The 25,198-nt window shown below is 51.9% G+C and overlaps 10 protein-coding genes across 10 annotated transcripts; 6 read left to right on the forward strand and 4 right to left on the reverse strand.

Annotated features, from left to right (window-relative positions):
* Positions 1-574: 574 nt before the first annotated feature.
* Positions 575-3,132, reverse strand: VE01_01970 (uncharacterized protein). Its single transcript, XM_018271485.2, has 5 exons — positions 2,458-3,132; positions 2,271-2,407; positions 2,079-2,225; positions 1,506-2,033; positions 575-1,459 (listed from the first exon to the last, which is right to left on the reverse strand). The coding sequence occupies exons 1-5, from the start codon at positions 2,598-2,600 to the stop codon at positions 642-644; spliced, it is 1,773 nt and encodes a 590-aa protein (XP_018133524.2). The 5' UTR covers positions 2,601-3,132; the 3' UTR covers positions 575-641.
* A 242-nt stretch (positions 3,133-3,374) lies between these two features.
* VE01_01971 (uncharacterized protein) lies at positions 3,375-6,463 on the forward strand. The gene is made up of 3 exons (XM_018271486.2): positions 3,375-4,102; positions 4,147-5,807; positions 5,857-6,463. The coding sequence occupies exons 1-3, from the start codon at positions 4,012-4,014 to the stop codon at positions 6,199-6,201; spliced, it is 2,097 nt and encodes a 698-aa protein (XP_018133525.1). The 5' UTR covers positions 3,375-4,011; the 3' UTR covers positions 6,202-6,463.
* A 182-nt stretch (positions 6,464-6,645) lies between these two features.
* Positions 6,646-8,721, forward strand: VE01_01972 (uncharacterized protein). Its single transcript, XM_018271487.2, has one exon. It carries the CDS (start codon positions 6,766-6,768, stop codon positions 8,278-8,280), a length of 1,515 nt encoding a protein of 504 aa, XP_018133522.1. The 5' UTR covers positions 6,646-6,765; the 3' UTR covers positions 8,281-8,721.
* VE01_01973 (uncharacterized protein) lies at positions 8,664-13,791 on the reverse strand. The gene is made up of 9 exons (XM_059463404.1): positions 13,440-13,791; positions 12,942-13,340; positions 12,815-12,892; positions 12,647-12,762; positions 12,545-12,599; positions 11,893-12,494; positions 11,223-11,847; positions 10,624-11,176; positions 8,664-10,576 (listed from the first exon to the last, which is right to left on the reverse strand). Exons 2-9 carry the CDS (start codon positions 13,149-13,151, stop codon positions 8,907-8,909), a joined length of 3,909 nt encoding a protein of 1,302 aa, XP_059319977.1. The 5' UTR covers positions 13,152-13,340; positions 13,440-13,791; the 3' UTR covers positions 8,664-8,906.
* CCR4 (Glucose-repressible alcohol dehydrogenase transcriptional effector) lies at positions 13,792-16,801 on the reverse strand. The gene is made up of 3 exons (XM_018271489.2): positions 16,619-16,801; positions 15,249-16,505; positions 13,792-15,200 (listed from the first exon to the last, which is right to left on the reverse strand). Exons 2-3 carry the CDS (start codon positions 16,270-16,272, stop codon positions 14,053-14,055), a joined length of 2,172 nt encoding a protein of 723 aa, XP_018133528.1. The 5' UTR covers positions 16,273-16,505; positions 16,619-16,801; the 3' UTR covers positions 13,792-14,052.
* A 360-nt stretch (positions 16,802-17,161) lies between these two features.
* On the forward strand, positions 17,162-18,706 carry VE01_01975 (uncharacterized protein; the record flags this gene model as incomplete). Its single annotated transcript, XM_018271490.1, has 1 exon — positions 17,162-18,706. One exon carries the CDS (start codon positions 17,162-17,164, stop codon positions 18,704-18,706), a length of 1,545 nt encoding a protein of 514 aa, XP_018133529.1.
* Positions 18,707-18,835: 129 nt separating this feature from the next.
* VE01_01976 (uncharacterized protein) lies at positions 18,836-19,264 on the reverse strand (the record flags this gene model as incomplete). Its single annotated transcript, XM_018271491.1, has 4 exons — positions 18,836-18,887; positions 18,945-18,957; positions 19,012-19,155; positions 19,213-19,264. 4 exons carry the CDS (start codon positions 19,262-19,264, stop codon positions 18,836-18,838), a joined length of 261 nt encoding a protein of 86 aa, XP_018133526.1.
* A 341-nt stretch (positions 19,265-19,605) lies between these two features.
* On the forward strand, positions 19,606-20,607 carry VE01_01977 (uncharacterized protein; the record flags this gene model as incomplete). The annotated part of the gene is made up of 3 exons (XM_018271492.1): positions 19,606-19,977; positions 20,031-20,201; positions 20,263-20,607. The coding sequence occupies 3 exons, from the start codon at positions 19,606-19,608 to the stop codon at positions 20,605-20,607; spliced, it is 888 nt and encodes a 295-aa protein (XP_018133527.1).
* Positions 20,608-21,150: 543 nt separating this feature from the next.
* VE01_01978 (uncharacterized protein) lies at positions 21,151-21,557 on the forward strand (the record flags this gene model as incomplete). The annotated part of the gene is made up of 2 exons (XM_018271493.1): positions 21,151-21,293; positions 21,341-21,557. The coding sequence occupies 2 exons, from the start codon at positions 21,151-21,153 to the stop codon at positions 21,555-21,557; spliced, it is 360 nt and encodes a 119-aa protein (XP_018133521.1).
* An 821-nt stretch (positions 21,558-22,378) lies between these two features.
* VE01_01979 (uncharacterized protein) lies at positions 22,379-25,174 on the forward strand (the record flags this gene model as incomplete). Its single annotated transcript, XM_018271494.1, has 1 exon — positions 22,379-25,174. One exon carries the CDS (start codon positions 22,379-22,381, stop codon positions 25,172-25,174), a length of 2,796 nt encoding a protein of 931 aa, XP_018133646.1.
* Positions 25,175-25,198: the final 24 nt, after the last annotated feature.

Here is a 25,198-nt window from a genome sequence, read left to right on the forward strand (position 1 = left end):
CATCTCTCCCCCCCCCCCACCCCCCCCCCCAAAACCCCCCCCCCCCCCCCTTAACAACCCGCTTCCCCCCCCCCCCCCCTGCGCAACCCTCTTCCCCCCCCCGCCCCCCCCCTTCCCCCCCCCCCCCCCCCGCGGCTTCTCTCTCTCCTACCTCTCCTCCTCCTTCCGCTTATCCTCCGCCATCTGCGTCTCAATCTCCATCTTGCGATTAAACTCTACCTCCGTCACCTGCTTCTCGCGCGTAGAGTACCCCTTCTCCTTCACGCTGTAAAACACCCCGCCTAGCTCCGCGAGCCACTTAGGGTCGACAGACGTCACGGTGGACATGTACTCCTTCGACGTCAGGATCAGCTCGTGGTAAACCACGTAATCTGGCAAGTAACCCAGCCTATACAAGGCGCTGGTGGGATGCAACTGGATCGCCACACTCGTGCACAAGTTCACATACTCCCTGATCCCCTTCACCTTCGCCGCCTGGTGATAGTACCCCGAGCAGATATAAGAGAAGAGAAAGAGAAGAGAAAGAGAAGAGAAAGAGAAGGGAAATTATAGAAAGGTAGAGGAAAGTAAGAATAGTTATAGATGTTTTATTTATTATCTTATGATTTTAATTACATGTAATATACATAAAATCTAGTTAACTACTTATCGTTCTCTGTCGTTTTAGATATGATAATTATAGGCGAACTCGGGCTGTCAGGTACCGCCTCGACGAAAGATGAGTTCGTTTGTAGACTATGATGAGATATCGTCGGCACCTCGAGCGTATCCCTCCTCGCCCTACCTCTCATCAAAGCACCTGGCGGCGTTGAGATGGTATGCATCTCAGATGATGTCCGGTCGAATGGGAACGAGGCATCGCGCGGGCTATGCGAAGGCGATGGCGACGGATGGCGTATCGAGGCTGCGCTTCCTGTAAAGCTCGCTGCTCTCGACGGTCGCATCGGTGCAACACTCCCATCTACATCCCGGGACTCGTTGAACTGTTTTCTTGTCTGATTCAACTTCGGGTTTCGCTCCTCTTCGCCGGGCAGGGTTGGCCAGCCTGCTGCTATTCCATGCTTAAACGCGTCGTAGTTAAATCGCTCTGCTGAAGGGTGGGTGATGTCGCTGAACTTTTCTAATATTTTGGCTATATTTCGTCTGTTGCCAACGTCCATTGTAGAGCCCGTCGTAGACCTGCCGAGTTTCGCCATTCTAGACTGTCCTGATGTCTCGCCAGGGGTAGAAAAGCTACGTCCCATAGCCGTAGATCGCGCGTCTGGTTCGCTCGATTCTCGCGCTGCATTCACGCTGCGCCGTTCAAGGTCATCCGTATCCGCAGAGATGACAGAGTCGGGCGATGGAACATGGCCATCTCTAGGGGTATCGAGTCGTTCTTCTAGTTCACCGCCTGCTAAGAGCAGGTATAGCGATCCCATCACGGCAAGAACAGTTCCTGCGATAGGTGCCCATTGGCCTGAAAACTGTCAGCTATGCCACGGCGATAGAGAAAAGAGACATACCAATACTAGCCATGGGTTCCGTTTTATACCTGACCTGCGCGCTGAAGAAATTCCTCTCGCCGATGATGAGGATGGCGAGCACGGCGGCACCAAACACGGGGATTTCGACGGCAAGCATGAATTTCCTAACTTGGTTTTTGACACGCATCATCGCGGCATTAGTGGCGCCATTCGTCCCGTCGATTATCTTGTTTTCTTCCCCTCCATCGCCAAAGCTTGTCTTCCACTTGATCTCGAGGATCTTATACCACATGGATATCAGCGAGAGGACGGCGGGGATGCAACAAGCAGCTGACAGCAGTGTGGCCATGCCGAAGGTGAGTATATCCGGCGCTGGGACTACGTAGACGTCGTCTGCTGAGCCACCTCGCATGGGGGAGAACGGGCCTTGATCAGTGTTACAGATGAGACCACACGTCGTGTTGTAGCCGAATTCGCTCGCCTTTGGGGATACTGCATGTCCAAACTCGTCGTGAATGCAGTCCTTTGTTGAAAGCCTGAAGAACTGGACCGTCAGGCTGAGCAGACCTTTGCAAGGTTAGTCATGATCGTCGTAGAGGAAAGCCGACTTACCAGACAGGATGAGACCGGTCCACGCAAAGATGGCGTTCCGGCCAGGGTCGTTAAAATATGTTCCTGACACCTTGACCGTCACTGGAGCGGCCAAGATGCCTATCGAGCAGAGCTGGAACGCCCCAAAGATGTCCAAATCAATACCGCCTACAGCCGTTAGTCACCGAAGCAGAACATCAATAGCTTACTTACCATCCGTGGGTACCGCGGCGAGAACGATGCCATGGAGAGCAGCAACGGCGGGGAAGAGCAATGTGGCCGCTAAACAAGCTTTTCTCAACCATTTCACGTTCCGAGCAAACACGCACGCAGCAACAAGGACATAGTATCTGGACGTGTCAGCTATGGCGTTAGGATTTTGCAAGGGGGCTGGACATACAATATTCGTGAGCCTAACCCATACTGGCCGGATACAGGCCACGCGCATACGACCTGCAAATATGGGTTGGCGGTTGCATTGGCAGCTGTCGCGTTTCGAACGACGAGCGTATTCATTAGCGACACGGAAGAGAGCGCCGGCATGGCTCGTCGTCTGTCCGCGCCCCAGCCGAGAAGGGTTTCGGATACGCCAGAGAGTTCCGTGGTCTATCTCACATTCGTTCAGAGCCGAGTGAAGTTGTTGTTCAGACACGCTGTCCTGTTTTCATTGTGTTCTCTCGCCCGACGCATGGTCTGTCGGGAGAGGTAAGAGAATCAAGTGACAGGTTCGTGGGTTCGTGATTACGCAGATCACGCTGAATCACAACGCAGGTAAGATGGATGTATGTCTCCGAGGTTCAGATCAGATTACGTGCAGTAGGAGAGTTGGCGTGTGGGGATGGTGTGGGCTTCTAGAAGGTTTATATGGGGATCTCAAAGGGAGAAGGAGAGATCGCCCGAAAGTCAATCCTACGGGACGGACTGACACGAATCTCCCTCTGTAGACTCTCCACTCGGAATCGCACCGCTACGACGGAATGTGCGGCTGAGGGATAACTGGGAGGCGGCAATGTGATGCGCGACTTTACTCGAGCAGCAGGCTGCACGGTACTTGACCCCGCATCCTCACCGGCCCTGCACTTGCACTCTTACAGTAAGCGGCAGACGTCAGTAGTTATCCAACCCGCCAGACTATCCCGCCCCGATTGCCCAAGACAGGTACGACAAGCGACTAGTGTATCATATCTCGCCGTATCTGTGGGCTCTCTCCACACCGCCGCAAATAGGCAGCAGGATATGGAAGGCGAGCCTCATTTCAGATGATCTTTATCACTCTATGCAACTGTATGAGGACAACAAGTTCCTTTCGAAGAGAAACCCACTCCCATACTCTCATACACAGTCTTATCCCCAGCCAATCCTCCCCGGCCTCTCCCGACCTCCCCCCCCATTGTGATCGCGTGCCTCTGATCGTTTCCCTGTTCTATCCAATTTGTACTCCATCGTTCTCTGCCAATCCCATGCCATGGCCGCCATCCTTCCGATTTTCCGACACAGCCTCACTTTGTTCGCACAACCGCACTAGTTGGTCTTACCCACGCTGCGCCTCGATAGGCACGTGCACGCTTTATTTGGTTTGGCAGTTCAGCCTTGTTCAACCTCTCGAGCCAAGTATCTCTGGGCCCTTGGCCGACAAATAGATTGTTCGCGATCCGTCTCCAAAAGAAACTTGCCGACGGGCTGTGTCTATTGAGCAGAGCTTTATCTCATCGACGAAGACGCTCTTAAGAGGGCCTCCCTTCTCGATCTCGATCTGCTCGACTGCTGCAAGTAATTTTTTTTAAGAATACCAGCTCCCATTGCATCTCATCTTCATGGCCGTCTGTGCGTCGCGATAAGAGCAACAGCTAAGCTGTACTTCAACTTGTGCCAACTGAGGATTTGGCACGGCTACCCTTGCATCCAAGCACACGACATTCGCGCGGCAGCATCTTACCCTCGAGAATGCCCAGCAATGGCTCACACTGAAATGGAACCAGACACTGACACCAGTCGCATTCGAAACTGGCGATCAATTGTCACATTGCTCGTTTTCATCATCACCAGTGAGTGAAATATTTTCTCGGGCAGGACATGCTGACGCCCACAGACTGCATCGTCCTGTTCCCTTTCCATATCCCAATTTACGTCCCTCGGTCGCTCTCAAATGCGTTCCTTGATACCCTGAGCACATTGCGAGTAATATCGCCGCGCTCTCACCATGACAGTGATGATAATGGCAAAGTCAAGCCCTTTGTGCGGCTGAACTTCCCCATGAACTTTGTAACTGCGCCCCTAATAGCAGACCTATTTCTACTTGCCATCCTAGCTATCGGCCGCAAGGAGGTCCACGATGGCACGATTGGCGCAGACAACATCTCCCCAATTGATATCATGGCCTTCTTCATCACGTTGGCGTACATCGCCATTTCCATCGACGCTTCCGGCCTGATCAGATTCTTGGCATTCAAGGTTCTCCAAAAAGGTGGTAAAGTTGGGCACCGGCTGTTCTTCTACCTCTATATCTTCTTCTTTGGCCTGGGCAGCTTCATAGGGAACGACCCCATCATTCTGTCCGGCACCGCCTTTCTCGCCTACATGACCCGCGTGTCGAGCAACATCGTTCACCCCCGGGCATGGATCCACACTCAATTCGCTATAGCAAACATTGCGTCCGCGATCCTCGTCTCCTCTAACCCGACCAACCTTGTCCTCGCTGGTGCTTTTAACATCAAGTTCATCAATTACACCGCAAACATGATTGTGCCTGTTGTTGTCACGGCCATTGTCCTCTTCCCTTTCTTGCTTTACATCATCTTCGCGGACGAGTCTCTTATCCCGCTCTCGATCAAGATGCACGAACTGTCAGATGAAGCGAAATCGAGAAAACCCGCAAATCCCAACATTCCTCACTCTAGGGGAAATGTCGAGGAAGAAGAGATCTTGGCGGCAAACGACGAGCAGGCCAACACTCTCTCCTTGGAGGAGATTATGAATCCATTCCTAGACAAGGGAGGCGCGGCATTCGGAGCCGCTGTCATGGCGGCGACTCTTGTTACTGTTCTCGCGCTCAACGCTGCTAGCCAGAGCGGCAACGAACGTCCTGTTTACTGGGTGACTTTGCCGGGCGCGTTTGTCATGTTTTGCTGGGACTTGGGATTCGGGTGGTTCCATCGGGAGGAGACACGCAGTATCGCGCGCAAAGGCCGGCAAGAAGTCGAGGCTGCTCGAGCCGAACGTGCAAACAGAGAGTCTGCTCTTGACCAGGAGGGCCCAGTATTCGGACATGCCATGGTTCTGACAGAGTCGCCTGTGGCTGAACCAGCTCGGGCAACTGAGAACGAGGGACAAACCCACACGCCAACCCCGTCCGATCGATCAGCTAGCGCTATTGGTATTCTCGACGAGAAGCAGGAGTTAGATCGAGATTCTGCTTCCAAACCCCGAGTCGTAGTGACTTTGAGCGAACCGGCGGACGACAAGATACCACCATCTGAGCGAAGTCAAAAACATGAGCGTGCAACGCTTACATCGCTCGGTGCAGATGCTTACAGATGGTCTCAGGAGACATTCCCTACCGTCACGGCCGTTCTAGCGCATCTACCGTTCGCACTTATTCCCTTTGCTTTCACCATGTTCATCCTTGTGCAAGCGCTGGTTACCAAAGGTTGGGTATCTGTCTTTGCCTACGGATGGGATCATTGGGTTTCCAAGACAGGGACTGTCGGTGCCATTGGCGGCATGGGTTTCCTGTCTGTTGTTCTTTGCAATGTAGGTCTTCCCAAATGACCAACAAATGTAGCCAGCTAACAATGAATAGTTTGCCGGCACCAATATCGGCACCACCATTCTTCTGTGCCGTGTAGTCCAAGCATGGACGGATATCCACGACGAAAACCTAATCCCCATCAGCAATCGGACATTTTGGGCAACAGTATATGGAATGGCTATTGGCGTGAACTATGGAGCGTTCAGCACGGCATTCAGTGCGTCGCTTGCTGGTATGCTATGGAGGGATATCCTCGCTCGGAAACACATCCATGTTAAGAGGCTCGATTTTGCACGGGTGAATCTTCCAATCATCGCAATCTCGATGGCCGTCGGTTGTACCGTCCTCGTTGGCCAGGTCTATATTGTTCGAGATACCTCGCCTTACAATGCGTGAAGATGAGTAATTCTTCACATAGTGCTGGCGACGACGTCTTTAAGCTTTGAGGTGTGACTGGTGGTAGGGGAAATACTATTTCTCCACAACCACTCTGATCCCACAATCATTACCGCATCAACCCAATATCAGCACACACATACCCCGGATTCTTCGTCTGGCCCATCGAAACATTTAGCAATTTCACGAACTTAACGACTAAAAGTAGCGTTGTACATAGATATATTATAATTGATCCTCTCAATAGATTCTGGCGATAACATAATATTATATTGATCTATGAGAGCCTTCATCCGATGTTGCAGCTCATCCCCTTGCCTCCGCCGTCGCAGTATAACTTTGATCTCCACGAGTATCAAATCCCTAAACGATAAATACCATCACGTGGAACCATCGGGGCGACGTCGGGCCGGTGGAGCTGCCATGACGAACTTTATTTGGACCCCTGCACTAAATATTTTGACCCTCGGCGTTCCTTCAATCAATTGCACTTTTGTTACTTGCTTTGTTCTGCGTCAGGCACATGGCGATACCCTCCCAGCCGATCAATTGCATATCCCACCCATGAAGAACCACAAGCTCACGGTCGAGAAGATCGCGGCCAGCGTGCAAGGCTACTTCAAACAACGCGCTCCGTTCCGGATCAATCATGGCTCAACGAACAGCACCCGCCAGGCGTTCCAACGCCAGAACACGGTCGACATCAGCGCTCTCTCCCGGGTCCTAAAAGTCGACACTAAAACACGAACTGCCCTGGTCGAACCGAACGTGCCAATGGACCGTCTCGTCGAAGCTACAATGAAACATGGCTTAATCCCACCGGTTGTCATGGAATTCCCCGGGATTACAGCTGGAGGTGGCTTTGCAGGAACCGGAGGCGAGAGCAGCTCTTTCAAGTATGGATATTTCAACGAAACCGTTAATTCGGTGGAGGTTGTACTTGGGAATGGAGAAGTTGTGACTGCTTCGGAAAAGGAGAACGCCGACCTCTTCCATGGAGCCTCTGGTGCGGTGGGAAGTTTGGGCATATCAACTTTGCTTGAGCTACAGCTCATTCAGGCAAAGAAATACGTCAAGGCAACTTACCACACAGTTAAATCCGTCCCCGAGGCTGTCAAGAAGGTGAGGGAAGAAACGGAGAATGCAAAACTTGATTATGTGGATGGCATTCTCTTCTCTAAAGACCACGGTGCGATAGTCACCGGCACGATGACAGACGAACTCCCACCAAATGCTCATGTACAGACTTTCAGCGACGCGAGGGATCCTTGGTTTTACTTGCACGTGCAGGACAAAACGAAGGGAGTCGCAGAATACACTGAATATATCCCATTGGCCGAGTATCTGTTCCGATATGATCGTGGAGGCTTTTGGGTTGGCGCGTCTGCTTTCAAGTATTTCCGATTCCCGTTCAATTGGCTCTCTCGCTGGTGGCTTGACGACTTCTTGCACACGAGGATGCTGTACAAAGCACTTCATGCTAGCGGACAATCCAGAAACTATGTCATCCAAGATCTTGCCCTTCCATATTCTACAGCGGAAGAATTCATAAACTACACGGCTGACTCATTCAAAATATGGCCCTTATGGCTATGCCCGTTAAAGCAAACTCGCCTTCCAACTCTGCACCCCCATAACCCCGAGATGGACACCGATGGCAAAACATTAAAGCCAATGCTTAATGTTGGCCTCTGGGGATTTGGCCCTGCACAGCGGGACAAATTTGTTGCCAAAAACCGCGAGCTGGAGCACAAGCTTCGTGACCTTGGAGGTATGAAGTGGCACTATGCCCACACGTACTACGAGGAGAACGAGTTCTGGAAGATGTTCGATCGCAAGTGGTATGACGGCCTACGGAAGAAATACCATGGCGAGTCGCTACCCAGTGTCTGGCACAAGGTTAAAGTTGATCCCGACGCCGCGAAGAAGGCAGATAATAGTTCGTGGGGCACATGGGCGCTCCAGTTCTGGCCCCTTGGCGGGATTTGGGGACTCCGGAAATCTATTGAAAGTCGTGAATATCTCATCGCAAGGAACTCGACTTGGAAATCAAAGAAGGGTCCAGAGGAGGGTAGATGAGATTAAGGGCGTGCTGGTGTAGGCAGTTGCAGCTTCAAGGATCCAATATTGCTCAAAGGATCTCTATTGCCATCCTCCCGAAGCAAGATCCCGCTGGAAGATAACTCACGGCTACAGAAACGGATGGGCGCCAAACTTTCGAAGGTCAGGCGGCAGGGTGCCGCGGTACGGATGTATCGAATTTCTTGAGCAAACCAATGCTCGGCATCATCTGTTAGAGTGGACATCTCCGGGGCGTGCTACACCTCTCTAGAAGGCTGGGAAACCACTCTTCGCCTCAACGTTAGAAACTGACTTCGGGTTAATATTCAATTGTATATATCAATGTAGACAAACTATTCATGTATAGTATAATTCAACTCAACGAGCAAGATGAATGCTTTGTAAATATATAATAAAGATATTTTCCAAATATAATTACAATTCAGACATCATTAATAGTCAGCTTCAGCTTTAAGACCTCAAAATTGCTTTGAGAATCTAACAGATTTTATAAAGTTCCTAAATAAGTAGAATATATAATTTTATACACTGCTATACCGAAAAATATGGGTTGTGCATCTTCTGAGCGGCATATGTGTCCGTCCCATACCCTCCCCCTCCGTATCCAATACAAATTCACCGCCCTACCTATCCAAGGCCTGGCTCTGACACATCTGGTAGTACACGCCCTTCTTGCCCAACAGTTCCGCATGACTTCCCTTTTCGAGTACTCTTGCGCCTCCCGCGCCACCCCCAAGCACAAAGATCACGTCCGCATTCTGAATCGTCGCTAGACGATGCGCGACGACGACCATAGTCCTACCCTTACCCGCCTTCTCAAACGCAGCCTGGATCAACTTCTCGGACTCGCTGTCGAGACTGGACGTCGCCTCATCTAGCAGCAAGACCTGGGGATTGCGGACAAGGGCACGGGCGATTGAGATGCGCTGCTTCTGCCCACCAGACAGAGCCACACCCTTACTGCCAATGTCAGTGCCATACCCGTCAGGAAGCGACTCGATAAAGTCGTGGATCTCAGCCTCGCGGCAAGCTTTGAAAACCTCTTCGTCTGTTGCGTCGTCCACCCCGAGAAGGATATTCTCTTTAATGGTTCCCTGGAAGAGGGTTGCCTCCTGCGCAACAAGGGACATTATCTTGCGGTACTCCTTAACATTCAGCTCCGTCACGTCCTGCCCATCGATCAATATGGAACCTCCTTGGACTTGATAAAACTGCTCTAACAGCGAGATAATCGTGCTCTTTCCACACCCTGACGGCCCCACTAATGCGGCGAATTGGCCCTTCTTGATAGTCAGGTTGAGACTTTCAAATATCGGCAAGTCTCTTGTCGGGTATGTGTATTGCACATCCTTGAACTGGATCTCGACTCCACCCTCGGCCTCAAAGGATTTCCCAGAATCGCCAGTGCCCACGTCTCTCAACTTGAGAATTCGATTGGCAGCAGCAGTCGCCTGGGCTACATTTGGGCCAAAACTCATCCATTGCCCAGCCGCCTCGGCACCCTGGATAACAGCTGTATAGATGATAATGAACTGTTTGATATCATATTCTCCACTCACTTGCAGGCGTCCTCCATACCAAAAGGTCAACGCCATGCAGAGCATATTTATACTGTCACTCAGAGCGAATACTAGAGTGCTGTACCGGGACTTCATTCTGCTCTGGTAGAGGTGGTGGTCCAGAAGGTCTTCGTACCGCTGGCATATTTTGTCTTCGAGGGTAAGGCTTGCCACGGTTCTGACGGCTCCGAACGCCTCTGATGCAAACTTCGAACTCTCGGCAAAGACATCGGCGTTCAACTTTTCGAATTGGATCTCATACCTGACGCGGAAGAAGCCAGCAGTGAAGGTTAGTGGGAGTGCAGCAACCAGCGACACAAGAGCCAGTTTCCATCCTATGGCCAAGGATAATATGATACAGGCCGTCAGCGAGGATATGGCGATATAAACAAAGCCCATGTTCGTGCCCATTAATTCTTGCAGCTGGGTTGGGTCAGACGATAGTCGAGCCACGAGAGTTCCTGTCGAATTATCCTCTTGATCAAAAAACTTGATCGGCTTGTGCACAACGCCCTCAAAGTATTGCTGGCGATATGTATTTGCAACATGCACAGATAGAGAATTGGCACACCAGCCCATAACGAAGTACGATACGCCAACACCTATTGCAAGGTAAACAAACGCCAATGCCCACGTTTGGCTAGCACTTGACATTCCCTGGACGTCGTCGGGTCGGTAATCGCTAAAGACTGAAATAACGTTCGCCATGAGGAATGCTGTGACGGGAACGGCGGCTACAAAGGTCAGCTCGATACGCCAAGGTGATGAACGCATTTCTTACCTCCTCCACCCAGTGATCCCAGTATCGTCAGAAACAACCAAGGCAGATGTCTTCTGTTTTCGAAAAGCAACACCCCAAAACTCCGAAAGACATCTTTCTGCACATAAGTATCGACCTTTGTTTCGACGGCAATCTTTTCCGAGACCTCTGTTGCCTCTAGAGAGGCGGTTGAGTCCTCTTCAATCTCCCACTCCTTGGTGCTGCCCATTATGATCTGCTGTGCGTGTACGAGGTTGTGATATACACCATCCTCATCCTTGACAAGTTCTTCGTGTGAGCCTTGCTCGACCACCTTTCCTTTCGCAACAACTATGATCTTGTCGGCCTTTTTGATGGTTGAAAGTCGATGGGCAATTGTAATCGTGGTTCGGTCTTTGGCTACTCTGTCAAGCGCAGCCTGGACAATTCGTTCTCCGCGAACATCGATGGAACTGGTGGCCTCGTCAAAGATCAAGATCTGGGGGCGTTTCACAATCGCTCGTGCGATGGCAAGTCGTTGCCGTTGGCCACCACTGAGCTTCATCCCACTCTCGCCAACCTGTGTGTCATAGCCCTGGTTATCGTTAGCGAAAGTCGACATCTAATAACAAAGATCTTACAAGGGGTAGTCTGGTAATATACTCGTCGGCGAACGACTCCTCGCACGCCTCCTTTACCCGCTCTCTTTTGATTGATTCCTCTGCGTCTTCCCACTCGGTACCAACCAGCCCGTATGCAACGTTGGCAAATATCGAATCATTGAAGATAAACGGCTCCTGTTGAACAAGGCCGATCTGAGATCTCCAGTACTTCAAGTTTATATCGTCTAGTGCATGGTTTCCCATCTTGATGGCTCCACCCAGCTGGACATTTTCAGATTTTTCTGATTCCTCGGCCTCCATTTCTGGCGTGAGATTATACCATCTCTCAATGAGGCCGACGATGGTTGATTTCCCAGATCCAGATGGCCCCACAATGGCTGTGAGCTTGCCCTTTTCAAATACAGCATTAAAGTCATCAAGAACTTTGACATGCGGCCGTGTCGGATATGCGAATGTTACATTTTCGAACTTGATATCGTCAGGAGTCAAGACAGCCGGATCGCTCAGTCCATCCCGCGACAATGTTGGCTTGTCGATGATCGCAAAAAACTCTGCGGCCGCCGCAGCCGACTTCGTGGCAGCATTCAACGGTGTAATAACGCTTCCAAGTGACATGACAGATATCAAGACGCTCATAAGGACACTGCGATAGTCAGTTATATGTTCCACGAGTATCCAGAACACTCACATTAAAATCGTGCCGACACTATCAATGTGCCCATCGTTATACAACTTCACACCATACCAAAATGTCAGGGCGTAGTCGGCAAAGACGCAGAGAAAGGTTGGACCAAGTTGGGCACCAAGGAGAGGCGACTGCCTCAATCCTCTTTTCCTTGCTTCACCGACCCAGTAGCCGTGTTTTTTTGAAACGCGCTCCTCAGCACCACAGGCAACAATCATTCGAACCGCTCCGATGGCTTCGCTAGCAATAGATGTAGCCTTGCCGTTTGCGTAGTCGACTGCTTTCTGAGACTTTAGCCACACGGGGATGACGAAGCCAAATAAGACAATGATACCAAGCAAAACAGAGCTCGTCACCAATGTCAGTTGCCACGAATACTTGAATGCGACGATGAAGGCGCTCAGAATCATTGCCGAGAATTGCAAGAGGGTACCAAGCTTGTCTGTGATTCCAATCTGGAGGGTATTGGCGCCACCAGTAATCGTCTGGGCAGCAGATCCTGCTGGCAGCTTGTCCAGCTCCGATATCGACTGGTTGAACAAGGCACGAAGATAGTCTAGCCTGATGGCAGCTGAGAGCCGCGTCCCAACGAATCTGAAGGAAAACTGAACGGTGTCAGAATGCAACTTAAAGGGGGAGAACAAGGCATAGCAACCATGGAAATATAAACGAGCACAAATTTTCCTATGAAGAGATAGACAATGTACAATCTGAGAACCGTTAGCAGTAACCTTGCGATTCAGCGTTAAGAACTTGCGCATTCTTGTTGATCGCCCCAGCCAACACTTTGCTCATGGTAGCCTTATCCATGCTTGCCGCGTTACTGAAGTCGCCAATTAGATTCCCAAAGACAATATTCATCAACGGCAAGGTCTGATTATTAGCCACATATCTTCACTGCAGAAGGTGTACAATCTGAACTTACGATCCCGGCCCCCATGGCTGCCGCAGCTCCAGCAACGAGGAAGACAAAGTCCCACGACTTCCCATAAGAGAATATCCTCTACTCAGTTTGTCAGTGATGAGATAATCGGGGCTGACGTGGAGCCTACAATGAAATGGGAAAACGAGGCATTGGTATGCTCCTCGTCCTTCTCTTTCTTTAACGCGCTTTCAACCTCCAGCTCGGTTGCCTCAATGATGGCATCTTGAGCTTCAGCAGGGGCAGCAGGCGCAACAGCTGGCGCGACTACTGGTATTCCCTTTTCGACCGCGGAGGGTAGACCAGCGTCGCGTGCCTCCAGCTCTTGTGACGATCCCATCTTCCCTATTCTGAAGGGTTGGCGAGTCGGCGTTCACAGGAGGCCGTAGAGCACTTCACTTCACTATCAAGGCAGACAGCGCTGAATAGCGCAGGGTAATATTAGAATGCCAAGCCGGAATTTGGTGGTCTCCCGTCCAAGATGGTGGCTGTTTTCTGAGCTGGGCGTCTCAGCCCTTTCACTTATACTCTACCGCCGTTAATTATATACAGTGAAAGATGAAAAGGTAGAGTACGTATGCACTTCGACAACGTTGCTAGCGACATATCTACGAAAATTACCACTCACCAGCAACACCCCCCTTCGTTCAGTAACCGAGCGTGCAATGTCCAATATCCACATAAAATGACAGCCAAGCTTCGTCTATTTTCGTAAGCTGCCGCTTGTGAGTTCTAGCCGCTTGTAACCCTCGTTTACTCGTATTGCTGCCTAGTTTGCATCGAAGGAGGTTTCGGAAGAACAGCCATCCGAGTGTGTTAATTTCATCGCCGACTCGCCGACTGACTGTTCCCCCAAGGAGATTTTGGAGATTTGCATCTAAGCAGCGGCACATTGCGCCAGATGCAGAATAGTCGCCAAAGCCACCCTTTTCGCACGTGCCTCCAATTGAAACTCGCCAAGTTCTTAAAGAGATTATCATGCCACGTTGTAGAGTCTCTCTCCAAAGGAGTCAAGGGAGTCTATGGAGTCATATAGTAACCACAGGAATGTTCCAGAATCGCATCGCCATAAAATCACCACAGGACACACACACGTACACATAACTCACATCATCATCTTCGAGACTTATACGTACAATGCATTAATTCTACATCGACTGACCGCAAAAACGCCCACCAAACACCACCAAACTTAGTTCCTGAATATGATACCCATCGCGCACACCACACCCCCCTGACGCCTACCTATCCCCCTTCCTGTCTTTGCCCTGTTTCTTCAATGTGAACTCAGCCAACAAGCTCAAGTGGTCGCTCGGGAAGTGGTAGTTTGGGAAACCGGGCAGCCGCTTCAGATACTCGGGGTCGACTGGCCCCAGGAGGCTAGTAACTTCCAGCGCATTCGTCGAGTACCAGATGTAGTCCAGAATTCCAGTGTATCCCGGCGTGTAGTTCGTGAACGTTAGCGCCTCGGGCGTGCCGTCTAGGTTTGCATACGACGAGCGCAGGGAGAATGGATGCTGCATGCCATCACGTGTAAAGTTTCCGTACTGGTAATCGCGCATTTCCTTGTGGTTTGGCTCAAGGGAGCCGTGTGCGAGCAGTTCGTAGACGGCCGAGTCTGGAGTGGAGTTGAAGTCGCCACAGACAAGCAGCGGCAGCTGGGTGTTGGTGTATTCCATCGACGGTGCTGGCTCGCCTTGGTCGTCGTTGTCCATGCCATATGCCTTCTTGTCCTTGCAGGCTGGCCACCTGGCATATTTATCGGTCAGCTTTGTCACGTACTCCATGAGAATCGCCGTCTGGATGATCTTGACGTCGGAAAAGGCCAAGTCCCAGTAGATGTGCACGTTGACAACAACCACGCGCGCCCCGGTGAGTCTATTTTCGAAGAATGTGACAACGGAGATGTTGTCTCTTGGCATGACACGGTTGAAAATGTCATGCTGGTTCTTCATATCAGGCCGGTTGATTGCGATGTTGGCGAAATCGATGAGCTGTTTGTCAAGCAGGATCCACTTGTTGCCTTTGTAAAAGGTGGCGCATCCATCAACTACCTTGGCGTCCTTCTCCGACATCGTTCTCGCTCTCGACTTTGGCCAGAATACGCCCTTGTAGCCGTTGTACGCCAGCTTCATGCTGAAGAACTCCTTGAAGCTGTCATTATCAACTTCCTGGAGAGTTATGAAATCGGCATCTGATGCTTGGACTTCTTGTAGGATCTGCTCCTTGCGGTATTCCCAGCTCAATGCTTCCGACGGAGTATAACCGTACATTTGCTCTGTGGCCATCTTGAAGCAGAGCGTATTGTACGAGAATACCTTGATATGTTCTTCAGACTCCGATGCTTCTTGGAGCTCTAACATCACTCGTGGGGGTGGGGGCATGGGGACTGACTTAATTAGCACGACCCAACACATCATTCGTCATAACAACTCACCAGGTGCAGTCTCTCTCAGGTGGAGGACCAGAGCCTTCGTGCCATTCTCCATAATCTCTCGCTTCAAGCCAACGTCCAGGGGATTCCCTTCTATTCCCAGCATCTCCAGATGATACAGCGAACCGAGTTCGTTTGGTAGCGTCCTGAGGTCGTTGTCAAAGAGGAGAAGGTGCTTCAGGTAGACGCACATGCCAAGCTCGGGAGGTAGATCCGACAATTGGTTATTTGACGCGTCCAGGTACCTGAGCTGGCGTAGTTTTCCAATTGAGGCTGGGATGTGGGTGATCTTGTTTGACGCAATATAAAGCTCATTTAAAAAGGTGTACGCAAACAGTGGCGGGGTCAGCACTCTTAGGCCTTGGCCGCTGATGTCCATATTGTGCCAATCTTGCCTCCTGATGGGGCCATCCTGATTTGACGGCCGGCCTCTGTCCTCGGTATCCTCATTTGCTGCGGGTTCAGCGGCTATGCTCCGATTCTCGTGCCCCTTTGTCCTCGCATAGTAGTTCGGCGCATGCTGCTCGAGCATTATGTTATGTGCCCGCTCAGTCTCCTTGTATGCCTTCAATTGCTCCGCCCAATGTTCAGTTATTTGTGTCTGCGCGCCTCTTTGGGGCGTGACGTGGCCAGTCTGGTTTGCTGGTGTAAAGTTTGGTGTAGAGTTGGATAGGACCCCCGATGAATACGCGGTATGGTGGGCCACATTTCCATTCGTGTGCGTATGATCTTGGTGGTGTTGTGTATGGGTTTGTTGGTGGGAAGTCTGGTGCTGGAAGTTGTACATTATGGGCAGTCGGTTGCCCGTGGTCGGCCGGCCATGCTGGCCTGGCTGATGGCCCTGGTTAAACATGCTGTACAGCCGTTCTGCTGAGGACTGTGGTGGCGATGGTGGGGATTGGTCGTCTGATATGAATGTGGCTCTGTTCGGCGGAGACGGGTTTCGCGTGTGCCTCGCCAGCTGATGTTGTGTATGGGGATAGTAGCTTCCTGCACTCGCCTGCGGAAACCTGTAACCATCGGCCATCTAAATACGCTGCGGTCTAGGTGATGGTCGCGGGCAGCACTCAGCGTGCTTTCGATATGGGTGGTCGGGTGCGTCGTGTTCTTCTTTCCAGGCACATAGGTATCCGTATGGCAGTTGCGATAATGCAGAGAGATGTCGCTAGATGGTCTTAGATAGGTCTATTCACGTAGGTGAAATGCGAGTATCTGGTGCCTGAGATTGGACACGTTGGGTCAGGTCAATCGTGCGTCATGCTACACCTGGGAGTCAGCAAGGTTCGACGGCGCGCGCATACACCAGGAGATATAAGCTTCCTCCAAGGCTCCCCAGCGCGAGCCCCACTGATATCAAGGGATTCCAAACGCACCGTACTGCGAGAGCATACTGCAATCCAGGTGAACACAATCTGGCAGGCAACCTCTTGTCTCGGGGGGTCTGTTGCTTTCTAGGTTCAGAGGACGTTGACTGTGGATGGGAGGACGACTTGTCGATTGCAAGCTAGAGATCTACTCTATCGGGGATCTTACACGCGATCTGGAATAGCGCCACAATCACGGGACGAGCGAGGTTGGGCTACTGTGAGGTGAGCAGAAGCGAAAGAGACCAGGCACAACCACAAATACAAGGTTGCAAAGAACCTCTCCCCCGCACACATGGGAAATACGGAATCCTTAGGGAGATGGCGACGGCGACTACTACTGCCGTACTTCCATTTCCTAGATATTCCATATATATCCTATAAAATATCGCGTCTCTGAACATATATATCCATATATATCCATATATATCACCCCATAACACCTCTATAAAATCTACCATCTCACCCACCCAACCAAATCCCGTGTTTCATAACCTGCAACAAACCACTGTCCGCTCCACACATGTTGTCAACAGTGGCACAGCCGACCGAATGGGGGACTCGTCACCTCGATTAGACAAGCTCCACTCCATCACCAACAGCACCAACAGCAACAACAGCGCCAACAGCTCGACAGATTCCAAAACTTCCTCCCTTCAAACCCATTCTCAAGCCAGACCTCGCAAGATACAAAGACGGCCGTCACTCAGCACTCAGTTCGCGTCGGCGTATGTGGTTGGCCCTGGAACCGCAGTTCTGGATCGACATTTGTATAGCCTGCAGCCGACCCAGCGCGTGCAGACACATCATGGGAGAGCTCAGAGTTTATCGAGTACCAGCCTCACAAATTCAAGTACGAATACTCCGTCACTGCTAGGCGGCGCCCCAGCAAAGAACGACTATGTTCAACGCCCCTTCACCATGCGTAACAGCCGGCGATATCTCGCCGATCCAACTCTGCGGTACCCCCTACCTGTGGACCTTCCAGAAATGCACCGCCAGGTCCTACGCACCATGCTTCTCGTAAATGTGTTTGGCGGGCCCGTCTGTTCACCAAACTTCCGGAACACCCCTCCCAAGAAGGTTCTCGAGGTCGGATGTGGGAATGGTTACTGGAGTGCGTTGTGCCACAAGCACTTTGCCCGACAAGGCCACAGCGTCTCCTTCACAGGCATCGATATTGCCCCTCTATCGGCCGATAACAGCACGAACGGAATGAAATGGCGATTTGTCCAACACGATTTACGAATATTACCGACTCCATTCCAGGATGAGGAGTTTGACCTTGTCATGGTCAAGGATCTAAGCATGATCTCATCGCAACTAAGCATGACGGCGAACCTCATGGACGAATACCTACGGATACTACGCCCTGGTGGCGCAATCGAGGTGTGGGATGGAGACCACACGATCCGCATGGTACTATCACATAACCCAACGCTTGCATCCCAGGATAGCGATAGCGAGGACGAGGAGACGGCACAAGCGGAGGGAACTGGTACATATATATTGACGGCTCAGACGCCATTTACGGAAGCGCAAAATCCATATCTGACCGAATACAATACTTGGCTTACAAAGGCCTTCGACGCCAGAGGGCTCTCGGCGATACCATGCACAAGCATGGCATCGCTGCTTCTCCAGGAGCCAGAGTTGGCGGACATTGAGTCCCGCAGACTAGCTATTCCTCTCGGCGAGGTCCGATGGGAGCGCGCTGGCACCGAGGGTTCCTCCAAAGGAAAGGAGGCGGATTCGGGCAAAAAGGTCCTCACAACTGGCCAAACAGCCCTTCGGCACACAGCTCTCCTAACCTTGGTCCAATACATGGAGAGTCTGGAGCCATTCTTACGGGAAGCGAGCGGGAAGAGTCAGGACGAATGGGACCGGTGGTATGGCGACATGATGAATGACCTTCTGCTCCAAAATGGAACGTCATGGGGCGAGTGTTTGGAGGTCGGTGCCTGGTGGGCGACGAAGAGGGACATGCCGAAGTCGAAGTCAAAGCCTGCCGACGAGAAACCAGACAAGCCCATGCCGTACCCGCCAGATCCACATCCTGGGAATGAGTGGAAGATACCTCACATGGAGCTGCTGTGAGTCTTGATTGTCCGATTGTCATTTCATACGACGCAAACGACCATGGGCATGGGCGTGGCGTTTCATGTTTTGAGGATGAGCAATTGATAACCCATATTTTAGTGCCAGTGCCACCCCACCATGGCCCTTTCACGGCTTATAATAGCTTTGACGCAGTGATCTGTACTTCTTCAGATAGTATCTGCATATATATTTAGCGATGTTTTTTACCCAGGTATAGGGTGGTGTATGGACGAACAATGCTTCGATCTCTGCGGCGCAGATTAGTTTTGTTCTTGAAAAGCAAACATTAAATCGGATCGTACCTTTTTGCACAAAATATGCCCTGTCAAGTGCCTTTCGAATCTCTGCCTCGTCCGTCAACCCAGCCTGACTAGAGAATGCCTTGTGCAGCTTGGGCCTAAAGTAGCTGTAGCCAAGGGGATAGTCCTTTCCTAGGTTTAAAAGCTCTGTATGGCAATTTAGCATAGCTCACATATGCCACGTAGAAAACCACAGCATCATACCCTTATACACCGCAATCACCTCCCTCCTCAGTCCATCTTTCACGGCGGTCATATCAACCAGCTTAACCGGAGCAAGTGAGGTATCTTCTCTAGATATTTAGAGGTTGTCAGACAAGTCAGTGGCTCGATTGTGAGGTATTGCACCATGAAGAGCTTCAGAAGTTGTCGGGTATAGTGGATCGAGTAGCTCCGGTAAGCCGTAGCGGCACGTCATGGCCTCGTACCTTGGTCCGTGCGGGTGTCTCTTTACGCGGGGTTGGAGCGATGGTGACGGGTACCCACGGCGACTATCTCGGCATCTCAGGCGGCCAAATCGATATAATATACAGCAGTTATTGCATATTCTCCATAGGTTTTGCTTATGTTTAGATGACGCCTGTCTGAAGCACCGCCATGATAGCAGCCAGCGTCCTCACCGGACGAGCACGAACGCTTCAATGCCTCTCCCAATCCCGGGTTGCACGCTCAATACCTTCCACCGCTAGAGCTTCGAGTCGGCCTTCCAGCAGCGATGCGGCAGCGCATTTGAAGGGCCCTGCGCTGCCTGCGCTATCTCCAAAATGGCTCTCCGATACAAAGCTACGAATCGGCAAATGCCTGACATTTGGTATGAATGCAGAGCAGGTGCAGCAAGCGGCTAAGATATGCAAAATACTGGGACAGGAATGGAAGGAGCTCCTCGCAGGAAGCGAAGGGTTCTTGACCGACGAGAAGAGAGCTGGCCTGCTCGGACACAGGGTTTCCTGGGGTGAGTTGGATAGCATGGTCAGTCTGCCCATCTACGGTGAAGAATTGGTACTAACGTGATTCCACTACAGGGCCATGTGAATAACGTCATATATATACGATACGCAGAGACTGCGAGGGTAAACTGGGCCTGCAATATTGCTATGCACTTAGATCCGGAGCATAAGCGGGAATGGATGGAGATGTGCACGCCGCTAGGAGATGGGATGATTCTGAAAAGTATCAAGACAGACTACAAATTCGTACGTGCCACCCCACCTCTTATCGAACAGGTTCTTTTCCAGTCGCTAATACAGATGATAGCCCATGGCATGGCCTGATAAGGTGTCCGTCTTTCACAAACTTCGTAAGATTCCAAAGGAGGGTGAGTCGTCGTTTGTCCTGGACGCCATGATATTGTCGGAAAGAGAACAGAGGCCGGCGGCAAGATGTCTAGAGGATATCGTGGTGTACGATTACCGCGTGGGTAAGAAGATCGCTCTCCGGCCGTTCATGTTGGACGGATTTGAGAAGATCTACCGGGAGCAGGAAGAGGCGCGTGAGAAGAACACAAGGCGAGTGCTTCAGATATTAGAAGACGTGAGGCAGATGGAGAAGGACTCCTGGGACAGAGCCGATGCAAAGGAGGACTTGGGTGGAAGAACGTAAGGCTATTAGATATTATGACATGCACATACATTTTGCCTACCTTGCTCTCTCTGCTATGCATACCTACCTACCAATGAACAGCCTCGGCCTTGGGTGCCGTCCTCCCGGACAACAGTCATCAAAGTATGGTCGTGCTCCGGCCTTCCTCCGACTGGGGTTTGAAACGTTGGAGACAACTGATGGAGGAAGCTGGAAGGTCGTTGGTGACCTACCCAATGAGAGTGTTTGGTCACACATAGTTAGGCTTGTGGGCATCTCAAAAACAAGCACAGCGATCGACATCACATGCCCGAAACAGCCTATGAGATTCGATGGATATTCAGCATTATAGGACTGGCCACGGTAATCTTCACCGCCTGATCGCTCAAACAGGAGCTTCATAGGTCAGGGAGCGAATCACAGGCAGAACGTCGAAACTCATTATGCCCTATACGGCACAAATGCCGAGCATTGCCGGCGCGATGAGTTTCCACTTGTGGAAACCATACCACGAAGTATGGTAGCCATAGATACGCCTTCGACTTTGTGAGGTGTGGAAGAGATATGGCGAGCAAGTCGATGACGGCGAACATGCAGGATGGTGAGGGGGAAAACTCGCGCATGTACGGCATCGACGATGGTCTTCGCGGCGTTGATGCTCCAGCCAGTCGTGTGCACAGACCGACAGGCTACTCTATCCGACCAAAGTACCAGCACGGAATAGATTCGGCACCGCACAGTAACAACGTTACAGTGCATATGATATTCAATACATGGAGTATCTGTATGGCCATTTGGAAGACAGCCGGCACATGCGCATGGCCATCCAGAGCACTCTTCTGTACTTATCTCTACGTGCAACCATCACCACCAACATCCTGGAGAACGCCTTTCGGTACTTGGAAGGTCGGATGCAGCCAATTCCCGGAGAGGACCCTGAGCTAGAATATGCGGGCGCCGTTGATGACTGAGATGGTGTGCACAGCGCTGTTTGGCACTGGATGGTTCTCCGCCCGGGGGGTTCCCCTTATTCTGCTTTAAGCACGGAGGTACAGACGGCACTGGCACTGCACCGGCGCAAAAGAAATACTTGGAAAGTAGTACTGTACTCCGTGCGGGCAGTACTACGGACAGTACTACTGCGGACAAACTACCGTGGAAAGATATCGGCATCAGAAGCAAGGAACCTCTCCTCTCGATCGCCAGTCCCTGAAGAACATCTCCAAATCCTCTTCTACTCCAAGGGTTGCGCTGTCATACCCGGCAGTCGCTGGTTGTTTCCTCCCGTCCTGTCTGCCGGCGTACTACTCCCACCCGTAAAAAGATTTAAGATTTTCTCGCCAGAACGCTCGGAAGGCCCATAACATTAAAAAAGCCTTCGCTTGGCGCCGAAATAACCCAGACACACCCAGAATAGCGTCGCCCACCACTCCGATACGCTACTTTTCCCATGCTGACTCAGCATTAAAACGGCTCCCGCTTCGGTGTGCGCTACTCAAACCACCGATTGCTGAATCTTACCAGACTTTCAAACAAACCTCCCCCGAATCTTCAGCTAGGGACCACACGTCCTTACCCGCCAGATCAACCACGTTCGCTCCTCGCGAACCTCACAACTCCATCCAACTCTACGCTCCATCCGCCGCATTCATCCGAAAACAACTGCCGGTCGTTCCAACCAAACCCCTTCATCTTGGCTACCTTACGACATTGGGTCTGGGACCGCCACCAGACTGAGTGCGCCCTGCAGCTTTGAGCTGGCTCAGGAAACGTCTGGGTCAGCAGAGGACGTATGGGACGCTCTGCTGCCAACAAACGACCACAAGGGCCAGCGACGAACCAGCACAACTCGAGGCACGAGAATGGCCTGGTAGGGCCAGGGAAGAGGATACAGAAGCAGAGGAGCAATGGGCACATCAATGGCGCGACGCAGCCAACTTCACAACCACCGCCAGTATCGTCGCTCCCCGGAACCCCTCCTCTGCATGAACAGACACGGCCGGGACACACTCGGCCTCCCAATGGTGCTTCGGACTCCAAGCTCGCCGCCTCTGTCGTCCGACGCGCTTCACTAAGTGGCTACTCCGAATCCTCCTCCTCCGAGTCGTACCAGAATGCCGCGACAATGTCAATTCCGCAAGAAACCCATCGCAGAATTGACGTGAACGCGGCCAAGAACCCCGCTGTGCACCGAGACGCTGGCCCTGTGACCTTCTTGTTCACAGTCCTACGCTCATGCCCGCTCTACGACACAATCGCCATCCTCATCGTACTCCTCCAAGTTCCACCCGCATTCCTCACTCTCATCCACCTCCTCTTCGCCACGCTCACCTTTGTGCCTCCGTCCACAGGCGCACATTCAAGCTTCACCTTTACCGACATATTTGAGGGGTCGTTGGGAACCCCATCCGTGGCCACACTCGTGGCTGTAGATCTACTTGTCTTGCTCGTTTGGCTATTCCTGTGGAGCCCTCTACAGGACCTGTCCTTGGATGTGGCGCAGACCGTTATTGCGCTGACACTGGGCGGAGGCACGACAAGTAAAGATGCGGGTTTCAACAACGTCCTCGTCTGTCTCGGAATCATTGGAGCATCGCATTTTGCTCGCAATGGCTCTCTCAAGCAGTCACGACTTAGCTTCCTCTTCAACTATTCGCCCGATGTCGATGATCCCCTCGAGAATTCTTCGGCAAATAATAAAGGTGCCTTCATCTGGGTCCGAACGATCTTAGCAGTCCACATATTAACTCAAGGAATTGTTCGATATATCCGGGATTGGTATATGCGACGGGAAAGACGGGACCTCATTGCATCCGCAGCTGGGGACCCGGAGGCTGCTAACGGCGCCATATCACAAGGGGAACCTACGAACCAAGTGAGCACGGCGTCAACAGCTACCACCTCTGCCGAAACGAATGGTTCGGCGAACACCGCAGACAAGTCACTGAATCCGAAAAAGAAACGCAAGGTTGGCGCTCAGGTCCGCATACAGCAGCCACTTTGGGCAGCTCTTGCTAGCACCAAGGTCGTCATGGCCAAAGAGTACGAGACCTCTCGCACGGCAGCAGAGTCTGCTGGGGCGAATGCCACTGATATCAACAACCTTGGGAACGCACCGTTCGACAGTGAAGCTGACCGTATCTGGATCACGCACATTGGTTCCGATGAGGTCTGCTTCAACACTAGCTATTTCCCTTCTCGGGCCGAAACCGACCCATCTTCGCCAGAAGACACCATAGACAGCTTCGGGGTTGATCGGTCGAAGCCATTTTTCGTCCGTGTGAATAAGACGGTATGGCAACCGACTCGAATTAACCCCCTCGACACAAATAGTGATCAATGGAGCGGCGAGATATTTGGGCTGGCTCCTAATTCAAACTACGAATGCGAATTTGTCGGCACCCTTGACGATGCCATTATCTTCTCGACCAATGTTCGAACAATGCCGGCTCCGGCCACAGATGCGACACCTCTTCCTGCGCTGTCAACCACCGCACCACGGTCAGCACGACCCGACTCTCCCACCACAACACTCAAAACGTCCATCCTCTCTGCAGAGGCCAAGCTTAATGAAGAACGCCTTCGTCAGAAGCGTGAACGCAAGGAGCAGAAAAGCAAGATGCACTCAACCCGAAAGGAGATCGATAAGCTGGGCAGTAACATTGCGTCGTCTGGCGGCAATGATGACCGGTTACGCCAGAAGGTGCAACAGAGCCATCTTCATGCGCGCCAGGCTGAGGATGCAGTTGCTTCGTTGACTGACCAACTGAGGAGCCTCGAAGATGTTCCCGACGACGACTTCAGGGGGTGGAAGTGTTCCAAGGTCTCATGGCAATCAGAGAAAGACATCCACAAAGCCTCTCGCAGCAAGTTTCACGAGGCCAAGGTCTCCTCGGAGCATGAGCTACACGCATTAACCGCAGAGGTGACGGCTTTCCTTCAGAAGCGCGAGAGGATGCAAAGCCGGATCAGCAAGCTCAACGGAGAGTTTGAGCGTATCACCGATGCCAACGCACGGGGTCTCGACGAAGCTCAACGCAAAGCAACCGAACGCGGTGCAAAAGAGGCCGAGCGCGCCCGCACCGAGATGATGTACCTCGAGCGTCTGGATCAGCTCGAGCCGCAGATCTTCGATATGCAGCAGTCCTTAGCGACACTATGGGCTAGCATCCATGCTCTCCAGAATGCCGAGATCCAGCAGGCCGCATACCTGGCGTCTCAGGTCCAGCAGCCCTCGCCGACGACGATGAACCCGTTCGAGTTTCCCGATAACGTCGCAGCATCCAATTACCCCTGGAATGCACCGAATGTCAATGTCGCCGACTACTCCGTTCCGAGCATGGCGTATACACCACCGCGGCCGCATCGCGGGCGCAGCAGCAGCATGCTGAGTGGCGTCAGCGGGTTTACGCAGAGCTCGAATGAAGATCCGGGGCCGGTACTGCCAATGCCTAGGCGTGGGAGGAAGATCAGCGACGATGGGAGCAGTGCCAGTGGGACAAGTGGGAGTGTCAGCGGTCCCAGAAGCCCAGTGGAGACGTCGCTCACCATCCCTTCGAATTGGTCTAACCCTCGGGACGGGTCGTGATTTGGCATGGGTTGTTAGCCACAT

This window comes from Pseudogymnoascus verrucosus (genome assembly GCF_001662655.1).
Source record: "Pseudogymnoascus verrucosus strain UAMH 10579 unplaced genomic scaffold scaffold_6, whole genome shotgun sequence".
NCBI lineage: Eukaryota > Fungi > Ascomycota > Leotiomycetes > Thelebolales > Thelebolaceae > Pseudogymnoascus > Pseudogymnoascus verrucosus.

Coding starts and splice junctions, on each gene's coding strand:
- VE01_01970 (XM_018271485.2), bottom strand. CDS start 2,600: ATGCCGGCGCTCTCTTCCGTGTCGCTAATGAATACGCTCGTCGTTCGA. Junction 2,408..2,457: donor GGGTTAGGCTCACGAATATT/GTATGTCCAGCC, acceptor TGACACGTCCAG/ATACTATGTCCTTGTTGCTG. Junction 2,226..2,270: donor CGCCGCGGTACCCACGGATG/GTAAGTAAGCTA, acceptor TAACGGCTGTAG/GCGGTATTGATTTGGACATC.
- VE01_01971 (XM_018271486.2), top strand. CDS start 4,012: ATGGCTCACACTGAAATGGAACCAGACACTGACACCAGTCGCATTCGA. Junction 4,103..4,146: donor GCTCGTTTTCATCATCACCA/GTGAGTGAAATA, acceptor TGACGCCCACAG/ACTGCATCGTCCTGTTCCCT. Junction 5,808..5,856: donor TGTCTGTTGTTCTTTGCAAT/GTAGGTCTTCCC, acceptor AACAATGAATAG/TTTGCCGGCACCAATATCGG.
- VE01_01972 (XM_018271487.2), top strand. CDS start 6,766: ATGAAGAACCACAAGCTCACGGTCGAGAAGATCGCGGCCAGCGTGCAA.
- VE01_01973 (XM_059463404.1), bottom strand. CDS start 13,151: ATGGGATCGTCACAAGAGCTGGAGGCACGCGACGCTGGTCTACCCTCC. Junction 12,600..12,646: donor GGGGCGATCAACAAGAATGC/GCAAGTTCTTAA, acceptor AACGGTTCTCAG/ATTGTACATTGTCTATCTCT. Junction 12,495..12,544: donor TGCTCGTTTATATTTCCATG/GTTGCTATGCCT, acceptor GACACCGTTCAG/TTTTCCTTCAGATTCGTTGG.
- CCR4 (XM_018271489.2), bottom strand. CDS start 16,272: ATGGCCGATGGTTACAGGTTTCCGCAGGCGAGTGCAGGAAGCTACTAT. Junction 15,201..15,248: donor CCTGAGAGAGACTGCACCTG/GTGAGTTGTTAT, acceptor TAATTAAGTCAG/TCCCCATGCCCCCACCCCCA.